The sequence below is a fragment of the Melozone crissalis genome, unplaced genomic scaffold, assembly GCF_028551555.1.
Source record: "Melozone crissalis strain CALT ecotype California unplaced genomic scaffold, PUWL_Pcris_2 ptg000014l_1, whole genome shotgun sequence".
Classification (NCBI taxonomy): Eukaryota; Metazoa; Chordata; class Aves; order Passeriformes; family Passerellidae; genus Melozone; species Melozone crissalis.
In genome coordinates, this window is record NW_026535792.1 from 8610961 (window position 1) to 8623782 (window position 12822).

Genomic DNA, 12822 nt, shown 5'->3' on the forward strand with positions numbered 1-12822 from the left:
TAATAATAAAACCTCCCCAATTATACAAAGTATTGCCTCATACTTCATAGTATTTGAATCAAATGGTCATTTACAATCAATCAAGTCAGTCAGGAATCTGTACCAAGAAAAAAACCCACCAAAATCTAACCAGATCAGCATCAGTAAGTAATATGTCTGACTCAAAGTTTAACTCTGTGCTAGAGCTTTTTCAAATATTTAAACAAACCATTAAATCAGTAAACCAAATTAACTTCAGAGCTAGAATGTTTTTCTTCCAGCTCACTGCCTGAGTAATGGGGCACAGGAACAGGTGCTTGCACAGGCACAGCCCTTCAGCAGCAGGAGCAGCCTGAGTGCCCTGGATTCCTCTTCACTTTTCACCCTGACACTGCTCGTGCAGGTGCTACAGTTCCATTCACCTCTGCAGGGCACAGAGTGTCCCTCCTGAACAGATCTGGAGTGCATGAGCAGAGTTCCTACCTAGCATCCATCACACTGCTAAGCACAGATTTCCTGGGACACATGGGTTGAGTTTATTTTAAAGAAACAGGCATTCTAACCAAACATGTCCTAAACCCTGTAATTTCAGGCATCTTTGGCCACTTTTCTTTGCTACTTTGGGCAGTTTTGTGCCAACTATGACCATCAAACCATCATCCAAAAGAATCTTTTCACACTGCACTTGGCTCTCAGCAGCTGTGAATCCATGATTTGCACACCCAAGATGGGCACAGCTACTACAGATGAACATCAGTGTATTCAGAGACCATAATTCTTCTTTGCCACTTAAATTAAGTTTGTGATGTTAGACACACAGATTTGTATGCTAGTTTTAAACAACAACAAAAGCATAAAAAAATTACAAACTAAAGCAGTCAATTGCTGCCATGAAGCATTACCTTTCCTGTAACTAAACAAATGGCCGACAGCAATGAGTAAACTGGTGAATTTCAACATAAATTTAAATTTCAGTAGTCTCTGCTTCCTTCCTCCCCAAAAGCCAGGACTCATCAGCAGATTCCCTTCGAGGAGCAGCAGAGCAGGATTCAGTCTGGGCACCGTGGCTGTCATAGCTCCTCTCTCTGGTTAGTTGCTCGGTTGTCCTCTTTGACGCCGTTGGATTTTTTCTCTGTGTCTTTTTTCTTCTTTGCTTTTTCAGGTTTTGTTTTGTTTTTCACTTTCTCACTTCCGTCTGCTCCTTTGCCAGGATAAACCTGACCTTCCAGAGTAACATCTGCACACCTTTCCTGACTGATCAGGAAGTCTTTGATCTCCCAGGCATAGCCACCATCCCGCAGCATGAAGATGGCTCGATTGGAGCCAACAATAAACCTACAGGAAAAATCCAATTTTTTTCTGTTAACTCTGTGCTTTTCAAACACTTCAGCATTTGCTCAGAGAGCCTCCATGACTAAGGCATATGTTTAAGAGCAAGAAGCTGGTCTAGTTGTTGCCTGGGGATGGGGACAAGAGAACAATCTTCTATGACATTTAAGAATAAAATGTATGAAGTCTATCAATAAGTAACCAAGAAAGTAAGAATAAGGGAACAAATTTAGAACAAATTTAGCACTATGTAAAATCCACTAATGATTAAATTTGCTTTATACACTTATTGCAACCCTTCTCAGCCTCAATAAAGAGCACAACATTCTTCTGTTTCAAAATGATGCTCTCTCAGAGAGAAAAAGAGTCTCATTTTTTAACAGGGGAACAAAAAGCCTTTTGTGGTGACAAGTCTTCAGAGTGTGATGTTTCCCATCAAGCACATAGAGGCAAACTACTGCAGCTAGAACTGATAAACAGCTGAGCCATGGTGAGATAAAAAGAATTGGGGCTATACACACACACACAGTGCACAAGCATTGAAGAGGTTTCTGCATCACACCACAAATTTTGTCACAACTGACAAAGAAACAGAAACAGTAATGAATTATGGAGATGGAGAGCAGCAAAGGATGAACAGCTGAAAAGGTTTTCAGGAAGAAAGAAAGGGTTCTGCAAAGGCAAGAACTTTATCCTTGTGCACAGCTCACCTTTGCACGTCGTAGTTTGCGTTGAAGAGGCTGCCCTGCCACAGGCTGGTGATTTCTTCTGTCTCCTTTTCTGTTGGATCTCCTGACACTGTGACAAACATCATCAAAGTCTTCCCCTTCTTTGTCAGCTTCAGGATGCTTTCAGGCTTGCCTGGATCTATTTTTGAGAAATCTATTGGTGCTGGAGGCCTCTTGTGTTCAGGGAGATCTCCCTCTTCAATGTCATCATCTTTCTGTTTCGAAAATGACAAGAAAGCTTTAAACTCAACTGTTCCACAAATATATTTTGGGTCTATTTTTTTTTTAATTTCTCTTTGTTTAGAGAATAACTGTGCTTTGATAAAATATTTTTTAGCTGAATGATGGAGATTGTGAAACCAAAAGAAATAGTGACTGTTGTTTCAAGATATTCACCAAGAGTGCTCTTTCCATTTATAACCCTCCCCTGAAAATGATGCACATTTTCATACTGACAGGTGGAATCTCATTTTATCACATACTGAGAAATATTTCAGCCTTAAGGCTATTTCAATACAATTCCATCTATGAAACTCATAAAATGGCATTTTTTCTTCAGTTTCACAAATATTTATTATGCATGCAAGATGAAATGGGAAAGTTGCAATAAAAAGCCTCATACACACATACATGAAAAAACATTCATCTGATGCTGCTTTCAGAAGTCAAAACTCAGTTCTGGGAATCATGTGATTGCTTGAGAATTTAAGTTCCCTTACTTTCTGTCTTTAAACAATTAAACCCACAAGAATTCAGATCTTCTCTGTGCTTATGCCACAGAAAGACTTTGATTAAAGGTTTCATGACTTTTCTAATGCACAGATGCAGCTCCCAGCCTGACAACATAATCACCCAGAGTAAATCACTCCCACAAAAAAGAAAAAAATCAACCTTGTATGCCTCTGCTGAGGCTGACAGCCATTTAAATATTTGGAAAGGCACACTCAAACTGCTGCCCCTTAAAACAGCTCACAACTCTGAGCTGAATATGGTGACAACTCACATGAAGCCAGAACCTGATTTCTGTAACAGCAAACTTTAAAGTTTATGCACTAGAGAACAGAAGCTGTAGGAGGCTTAAATTTTATCCTTTCTTTCCTTACTAATTATGTCTTGATTTCAATTTTGCAAGACTGAAACATGCTTCAAGTAGTTCACATGCCTTGAAATTTCTGAAATGAGTGAACTGGGAGGAAAGGAGAGCCCAAGAAAGTCTCTGCCCTCATTAAGTGGGAACATTATCTTACAGGAGGCCAGAGAATGGTCAGATTGGTAAAGTACAGTGAAAATACAAAATCTCATGTGATTGACTGAAAAAAATTCTCCACAATTAAAAGAAGCTTAAGTCTGGTTTTACTAGAACAAGCCAGCTTTGCTCTATTCCACAGTTCTGAAAGAAAAAGGCAGAAACATTTCCAAATACTCTGTGTGAAATACAGAAACTGACTTTGGATTTAGTGACAACATGAGCTACTAACATGTATTACCTATTTTTTTCCTAACTATTCAACTAAATGCTCCTGAAGTTGTATTCTTTTGCTTTGAATGGAAATATTATCAGAAGATGCCAAGAGCTCCCCTAGATGGCATTTATTTTCTTATTTCCTGTACAAAATGTCATGCAGCTGTGCTTAAAGCTATCTAAAAGGAAAAAAGTGAAGGAAAAGTGTAAGCTTTTGCTTTGAAAAGTCTAGCAGACTGTCCTGGTTTAGGGAAACTTGGGAGGAAACTTCCAAAGGGGTCCCTCTAGAAAGCAGATTCAAGCAGCCCCTCTCTCTACTGGTTCAGGAAAAGATTTCCTTGGAGAAAAGTGGAACTAAACTCCTTTATTTAAGAATCAAAGTACTCACAAGCATAAAAATTAATAATATTAAACAATAAAACCTCTCCATGTTCTAAGAGATGGCAAGATCAGAAAGTCCTTTCTGTGGGGTGTGGCTGAGCTCAGTCTCCTCTCAGTCCCTCCTGCACTGGAATGCAGTGTCCCAGGCCCTGGTGGTCACAGGCCTGAGCTCCAGTGTTTTCAGTCCACAGCAATGCCAATCAGTTTGAAGAAAAAGAAAAACCAAAAAAAAACTTCTCTGCCCCAGCTAGCTAAAAACTAACTGAGAGCAAAGGAGAGCTGTCTCCTGTCTGTGAGAAGGAAGGCTGAAGCTCTTATCTCTGTGTTTTTGAATACAGACAACCCACTGCTTCTCCTTCTCCTCCTCCCTTCACTCTCAGACCTTGCTTTAAGGGTGCAAAACTTATTTCTGGGCTAAACAGATGAATGGGGATACAACTCAGCACCATAAAGTCACCCCAGGACACACTCACTTACTTAAACAGTAACATGAAGTTCCAGAAGAAAAGCATTACATAGACACAGGAAAAACTGCATATTCCTTCACTTGCTCCTCTCCTCAGCCCCCATTTTCAGAAATTTCTCATAAATGCCCTGTGTTTTGATTTTTGAAAACATTAGTAACATATCTCACTTAATTGCTTTGCCTGTTCAATGATCAGAGTCAAGCCTGGGAAACCCTGAGCTTGTAACAGTCATGAACTATTTAAAGCACTTGATACTTCAATAACTGAGTCCTCCAGCCCAGATTCTCAGTTCTGTGTCCAGCTCCCCAGGACTCCAGGCTTCAGGAGAGTCCCTTTGCGCGAGGAAAATCCCTCACTGGCTTCATTCAAACTCTAGCTGTGCAACTGAGCTGCTGAAGCTCCTCTGCCTCTTTGTCCCTCCCTGTTTTCCACAGATCCCTCTCCTGGATCAGCAGGCAGTCATGCACAGGGTGCAAGGGGCAGCACCAGACCCTGTGCAGAGGTGGCTGCTCCTGCTGGGAAAGCTGCAGGAGCCACACACTCAGGCTTGTGGCTGAACCCAAGCAGGTCATAACCACCATCCTCCAATGGTTTTGGACTAATTTGGAGTAATTTCTTTCAGTTGAAAGCAATGACATTTGATTCTGTACAGATCATCCCTGTGTCCCTCATTCCCAAGTGCAGTTTCTGCTCTTACCCGAATTCACAGTGGCCCCTTTGTTTCTCTTCCCACCCCATCAGTGCACTCGTGCCCTTTCTCCTTCCTGCTCCACCACCCCCTCGAGCCTTCCACGTTCCCTGTGTGTCCTGACTGCCCAGGAGATCAAACAACCCCCAAGTGTTGAGCTCAGTCCCTGCTCTGCTCCGTGTGCCTCTCCCCAGGGACACCCCAGCCCCAGCAGTGACTCCCCAGCTGCTCTGCCCCATCTGCATTTGTGCAGCACAGCCTGACCTGGATCAGGGACCTGCTCCAGCTGAAAAGGGAAAACCCTCCAGAGCCTCCTGACCTGCCCACTAGGGCTGGAGCAGAATACACAGTCAAGAGTTACAACAGCATTAACGTGAGTCTCCCTTTCAGCCATCTCATTAATAAGAGATGCTCACCTTTTAAGGTTTTTTTTTTCTACAAGGCCAAATTTGGTTCAAGTTGGGCAATATGAAGCATTGATTTTTTTGGAAGCTGGGCCTGCTGGGTTCTTGGCTGATATTACTAACAGAAAAGTGAACTTTGAGCCTTTTATTAATTTTATTTATTTCAAATTTTAACTCAATTTTCTAAGCACTGCCTTTCCTAAAGGGATATATGGAGTAACAATCCATGGAATAAGCAAGTCCATAACCTGCCAACCAGGATCAAAGCAGGCATCCATACTTCCTCTTACCTTATCTATAATTCACATACAAGACACACTTCACCTTGACTTACAGCTGCAACTGGTGTTACATAAAACACAAGTTTTCTCTCTATTATTTCTTCCAGGGCTTTTTGCAAAATATTCCAGAGAAAAACCTCACGGGAAAGAATAAATGACAGTGAGGAGTGCTCTGGCATTTATCAGAAGATGATGGAATAAAACATAGTGAAAAGAACCTAACAGTGGCATGACAACCACATGGAGAAAAGAGTGATGGGAAACCGCCAAGGAAAGTTAAGGCAGCGGGCTGATAAGGATGCAGGCGACGAGAGAGAGCTGGAATTAGAAGTTGTTACTATGAGGAAAGATAGGAAAGAAACACCAAACCAAAACAACGTATCTACCCTGTAAACGTGAAATTAATGTTCCTTCTCGGTCACACAATGTGTACCGCTCAATACTTCGAAAAAAGCAGATTTTCCAGGCAGACGAGGCTGCTGGCAGACACCGAGCACCGTGCTGGGTGCTGGGGCTCTGGGAAGGCGGGACAGGGCCGGCCGGGCAGGGCAGGCTGAGGGCCGCTCGCCCGACTCTGAAACCCTCGCACACGGACCCGGAGCCTCGGAGGGAGGAACACAGCACCGGCCACCCTCCACCAGGCTCGGGGCTCCCTCCCGCCCGGTCCCGACCAGGCCCGGGGATTCCCCCCTGCCCGGGACCGGGCAGAGCGGCCGCTGCCCCGCGGAGCTGCCCCGGCCCGGCCCCGCCGCCCCCCGGCACCGCGGCGCTCCCTCCGCGTGCTGCGGGCGGACACCGCCGGCCCCGGCGCCTCCCGCACCTCCCACTGCTCCAGCAGCCGGGCCATGTCCGCGTCGTTGTAGTCCCGAATGTCCTTCTTCTTGGGCGGCCGCTTCCCCTCGGAGCCGCCGGTCGCGGCCACCGCGCTCAGACACAGAGCCAGGGCCAGCAGCGCCCAGCCCGCGGCCGCCGCCATCTTCTGCCGCTGCCGGGAAGGCGGCCCCGCCTCCCTCATGGGCGGGGGCAGCGTGGCCGGGCCAGAGGCGGAGCTGGAGATGGAGCGGGATGGGATGGATGGGGTCGGGAGGAGGAGCTGGAAGGGCAGCGGGGCTGATCGACCCGGGAGGAGGAGCTGGAAGGCAGCGAGGAGGATCGGGCCGGGGGGAGGAGCTGGACAGGCGGATCGGGCTGGGCTGGGCGCGGCCCGGGCCGGGTCCCCGGAGCGGCCGGCGTTGACGGGCACTGCCGGGGCAGACGGCACTGCCGGGGCTGACGGCACTCCGGCCACCCCCGCCGCCTCCCCGGGTGCCGCTATCCCCGCACCAAGCCCCGCTCCAGGCGGAGCAGCCCCCGGTGCGGTCCTGCAGGGCCCGGGCAGCGAGTGAACGTTGGGCACTTAGAGGTTTAAACGAGCAAATAAATGATAGGCCTGGCTTCTAAACTGTGTGGTTGCTTCTTTAAAAAAAAAAAAAAAAAAAAAAAAAAACAAACAGAAAAACAGGATGAAAAGTATCTGGGTTTGCTGATCTGGGTCCATTGCATGAGTCTTCTGATTTTGACTACTGTCTCAGCAACATTAAAAGTTTCTAAAAGAAAACTATTAAAATGAATGCTGTTTGCTACTAAAATACAACTCCAGAACATCTGACCACCACAACAACGTATAAGATATGGGTTTTTCTTTGTACAGGCTGTTTTTCCATTATCTAAACCAAATTACATGCATGGATGTCTGCACAGCCTTATTTCACTCCAATCTTCATTTTTTCCTCATGGCAGCATTTTAATTACAAATAGCACAATCTTCTCTTCTACCTTTCACCTTGGATTCCAGTAAGTTTAAACTTGGGAATTCAGGGAAGCACCACAGTTATTGCTGCTCGTAGATATTAAATGCAGTCAGGCTGATTAGTGAAGAGGCTGCTTTTCCATTTCAGCATTGAAGGTAGACCCAGGTTCAGAGCAGAGGAACTAATTCTGTTGAGAACTCTTCAGCCTCAATTCTGTTACTGTATCATGGAATGCTGTAATTATGGAATGGTTTGGTTTGGAAGGGACTTTAAGGATCATTAGTTTCAAACACAGATGATCCAGTTCTGGTCGTGTAATGAACCAGGAGCCCACTGCCTTTATGGGCAAGGTGTGCACATAGAAAACAAAAGCAGTGAGGAGACAGAGGTGTGGGTTTGGGGGGCTCTCCAAAGCCTGGCTGACTCTTGAAGTGAGCAGGGAGAACACCAGGGAGACACAGCACCTGAAGGAGCAGCTTGCCAAGCACATGAACCAGGAGAAACAGCAGAGGAGGATGTGTGATCCAAGATTTCAGCACCCCCAGAACCAACCAGCCTGGGCTGCAGCCTCCATGTGTTTTATAACATTTCAGATGCGCTGCCAGTGCCTGAGGAACAGGAAGCAGCCCGGAGCTATTCGTGGAGCTTGTTAAATGTACATAACTGAAACAGGGTTTAGACAAGTACTTCTCACAGAGCTGTCCAATACCAGAGCCACTAATGAGCACATTTGCTCGGTGATCTCTCATTAAATATAATGAACATCAGGTATACTATATCAGATTGCTGTGATTAATGAGGTTTTACTAAAATAGGTTTCTGCTAACTTTTGTTATTACTGGAGCGTGCATACATTCACTGGAAAAAAAAAAGATTCTATCTTGGAATGCTGGACTTGAAGTGTAAAATGTTTTCCTTGAATTTCTACTAGGAAATATTTTCTTCAATTCTGTTTTTTCTTGTTAGAACAAACTAACCCAACTTACTTTCTTTAATATCTGATACTACATTCAGATATGGATCTCAAAAGTAACCTGATTCCCTTTGGTAGGTGAACAAGTTGTTCAGGATACCCAGCACTGCACCAACAAAACGATACATTTCATTGTCGTGCCAATAAAAGCTTTAATTTGAAAAGGAGATAGTTTTCATGCTTGGCTCTGACTTTGCAACTACCTCTGTTCAGGCAAAATTCTGTGTCTGGGAAGACTCGTTCAAGTCTGCTGCTCGTGGGGTCAGCTGCAGGACAAACACCTGCTCAGCCCCTGCCCTCTGCTGTTCCTCTTTCCATGCAAGAAACAAACACAATGCAGCACACACCACCGACAGCAGCAAATTAAATTGCATTCTCTTTTATTGAAGCACAGTGTATTTTGATCAGAGCATCCACTGAATCATGCCAATATGCTTTTTATAGCTTAAGCATCTTCACATTTCCTAACAGTTTTTATAGTCCTAGCAGCTAACACTATTAGGATTGCAATAGAGAATATCAGAGAATACATGGCTACTTTCATTGTAGATTGTGAGGGTAAGGTGGTAAATACTTTACCTTGTAGCTGAAAGTCCCGTCTGGTCATGCCAGGGAAGGTCTCAAGCAGTGACTGTCATTTTTGCTTCTGCAACACTCAAGTTTAATTAGTATTATACTTAATTATAAAGTTATATCTTACCAGAAAGGCAAATCTACCTTCCCTTGTAAACTGCTTTCATTATTGAGCAGGGCTGGGTCAAGCTGTAATATGAGAGAATTCAGGATGTTCTAAATTTCTGTTAATGAAGTTTTAAATGATCTCTTTTTTCCCATTTTTGGAACTATATTTGCGCAAAATGTATTTTCCATACCATTCTTTCTCATGAGTTGGGAGAAAAATGTGAATTTTTAACTGCCAAAAGCCCTCTCAAGTCTTAGCTGCTGGTGGAGTTTTATTTGCAATTTTCTATTTTAAAGTGGATTCCTATTTGTCACATTTTACTTTTCTTTGCAAATACAGTGCAGTAGAATCTTAAAGCTTGTTCCTTGACAATCCTTGGAATTAAACCTTAGAAAGAACAGAGAACTTGACTTCATTAAGGAAAAGGCAGCGCCTGCCTTCCTGGAAGGACATACAGACAATTAAGACAGAAGATCAGCACTAAGCATGCAGAAGGGAGAATGAACATGCAAGGGCTGCCTGCTATCAGCATTTGCTGTGTCTGGCAGAATCAATTAATTTCAAGAACTCTACTGGCACAGAGGGATGTTTAATAGAAGCCCACATGAATTAAGTGTTGTGCAAGGCAGCCTTGCAGCGGCAATTTTGGATGCAAGTGTTGAGATGTCCCAGCATTCAGCATATTCTTCCCTGTTTAAAAGCACTATCATACATTTTACAGAATGTCAGGTTGTTATGAGTTATTTGCAGTAAAACATTCAAAATTATTGTTTTCATAGGTCAAATTATCTCAAGTACCTTAAATGTTCCCCTGCAGAGAGAATCTAATGCCCGAGCTCTCATGCACAGACAGTGCATTTGTAATCCAACCCTCTGAATTTACTCACAGGCAGAATTAAACTTGAAGAATCAGACCTGAACATGCTATCTTTAAAAGCAAGAAAATGTCTTGGATAAAAAGTAGCACAGCAAGCAGAATATGCTGTCATCTAGAGCGTGAACATTTGAATAATTCAGAATAATTTCAGTCCTCAATTTAATTTCATGCGTAAGACAAGCACACTTACTTGCCATCTATTAAAAGAACACAAATTTTTGTTCCACAGCTTGTCAGATCTTGAATTCTTGAATCCAATTAAAAAAAACTAAGTCTTTAATTCAAAATTTGCCCAGATTAAGGATTAACCATGGTGATTCCGACATGAAATTCTAATTTGGGTACTAACCTTGAAATTCAGATTATGACTTGAGCTTTGAACATAAAATAAATCTTTACCCTGAATTTGTGTTATCCTGTGCACATGCATTTTTTAAATTAAAATTCATTGATGGGAAGGAGATGTCTGATAAATGACATCACAGCTTTGTGTCATTACCTGCCTGCTCAGGGCTGGGGAAGGGGTATGATGCTTGTCTACTCAACTGCATTAAAACTATACAGTGTGATCCTTAAATTCAGAAACACCACAGCATGTTCCTCTTAGTACTCATCTTAATGCAGGATTTGCTACAAATCTGTGCTGGTTAAAACTATGTACTGGTTACACAATTTAAAGTTACCCTATTAGGGAAAGAATTACATTAAATCAATGTCAAAGATTTACACAGCTCCCACAGGAATTCCATTTATAGTCTAATTTTCAGAATCTAAATGAAATTAATTTTGTAGTCCCAATTTCATTTTAGGTTTACAGGTCAGTTTTGGCACCTACATCTAATGTAAGTAATACATTACATGAACTTCAGATGAATTAGAGGTGCTAAGCTTAAATTGTTAATGACCAGCAGCCCTGCTCAGAGAACACAGAGAGAGGCACAATGAGAGCAGTGTAGGACCAGAGGCTCCTGTGAAAACATCTATTAAACTTCTCTCACAATACATTAAAAGAGGGCAGAGAGGGGAGAAACCCAAACCCTTCTGTAGAGTGTTTCAGCTGCAGGACAGAACATACAACCAGAAGTGCAGTTCAGGAAGGGTGGGCCCTTGCACATTTTGTTCAAAATACCATGTTCTCCTTTGATCTCAAAAAAACCCAGACGTAGGAGTCTAAGGGAGGGTCTTGGAGTGCTGTTTGTGCTGGACCACTGGAACCAACAGCATTTGGCATTCTTGCATTGAGTGCTCCAGGGTTTCAAGGCTGCAAATGTGCCTCTGGCCCTTCTCACCTGCTCCAGGAGGGAGAAGGGACACAAGCAGCTGCATGGCACCTCCTGGGCACCAGCCCTGAGACACACGAGGTGCAGGATGGATGTCTGTGTGTGCAGATGGCAGGCAAGAACAAGGAGCAAAAAGCCATTATTTGCTGTATTCACATAAAATATGGCACAGCTGTCCATTCAGTGCAAGAGGAGTTTTGTAGCTGCATTTTCCTTTTCATAAATATGTGTCTCTTCTTCACGTTGATGTATTAAATATCCATGGTAACAGCAGGGGACAACCAATTGATTATATACAGCAAGTGGTGAAAACAGTGCAATAAATAATGAATAAAAGGACAACAAAAGAAAAACCTCTTTTGCTGTATTACCTTTCAGCCGAGAAACAGGAACTGACCAGCATCCCACTACTGGGATGTTTACATTAATGTTGTTTACATAATAAATTTGTTCTTACCTTTGATACTGTGGTTTTGAATATGCCATATTAAAAAAAGAACAAACACAAACCACCACATCAGAACACCAGATTAATTAAACCTGTATGTGAAAGCCCACCCACTATCCTAAAACCTATTTATTCATAGACAAAAGAAACAAAACTTGTGACTGTGTTTGCACTTTGCTGTCTCAAGTGCCTAGTTAACTGTTCCTCCAGATCTGTGTTTTTGGCTACAGGCAGATCAGTTCTCAGGTTGCATCCCAGTGCATCGACCATGGCCACCTCTGCAGACCCCAGACAGACCCAGACCTCACAGCTTAATCTCTCATGAAGTAATGGCTGTAAGCACTGACCACAAAGCACTTACTCAGCACCAAAGCATTTAAGACAAAATAGATCTCAAGAACAATAAGCTGGTCGTTTTTGGAAACTTGCCTTTCCTTCTGTGTGACTTCCACTGCTGCACAGAGGAAGGCCCATCTTCATCCACCCTCTTCTGCAAACTCTGCCTTGGCATTGGAAGTATTTCTTCCATCAGTCCCTGCCAACTTTATCCTCCTCTGATTTTCAGTTTACAGCCTGACAAACCAGCTGCATCCCTCAGAACTGGAGCTATCATTCCTGTAATTACCACCTCATGGGTTTAGTCACATACAGCTGACACAGGGGAACCACTGAATTGCCTTTTATTCCTTCATCAGCTAGCTCCCTATTAGGTTGGATCAATACATCTATACAGGAAAGTAATATAAAGAAGTACAACCCACCATATAGTAACTTCCTCTCACCCACCTGGCCACATACAGCGCTCATGAAATTATTACAACTTGGTATTCTTCAGCTATTACTCAACACTGGCAAAAATCAATTCCTCCTTCACAATAAAATATTTTACTAAGCAATAAAAGGGCCAAGTCTTTTCAGACGATTCAGGAAAGAAGACTTCAGCCTCCAGATTCTGTTGTACTAAGCACAATGCAAAATAAAGATCAATGTGACAAAAGAAGAGCTCATACAAGTAAGCCAATCTTCTGTACACTACTAAGCCACATTAAAAAG

General features: G+C 43.3%; 1 protein-coding gene across 1 annotated transcript; it reads right to left on the reverse strand.

Annotated features, from left to right (window-relative positions):
* Window positions 1-955: 955 nt before the first annotated feature.
* Window positions 956-6734, reverse strand: MESD (mesoderm development LRP chaperone). Its single transcript, XM_054272621.1, has 3 exons — window positions 6540-6734; window positions 2019-2251; window positions 956-1314 (listed from the first exon to the last, which is right to left on the reverse strand). Exons 1-3 carry the CDS (start codon window positions 6732-6734, stop codon window positions 1050-1052), a joined length of 693 nt encoding a protein of 230 aa, XP_054128596.1. The 3' UTR covers window positions 956-1049.
* Window positions 6735-12822: the final 6088 nt, after the last annotated feature.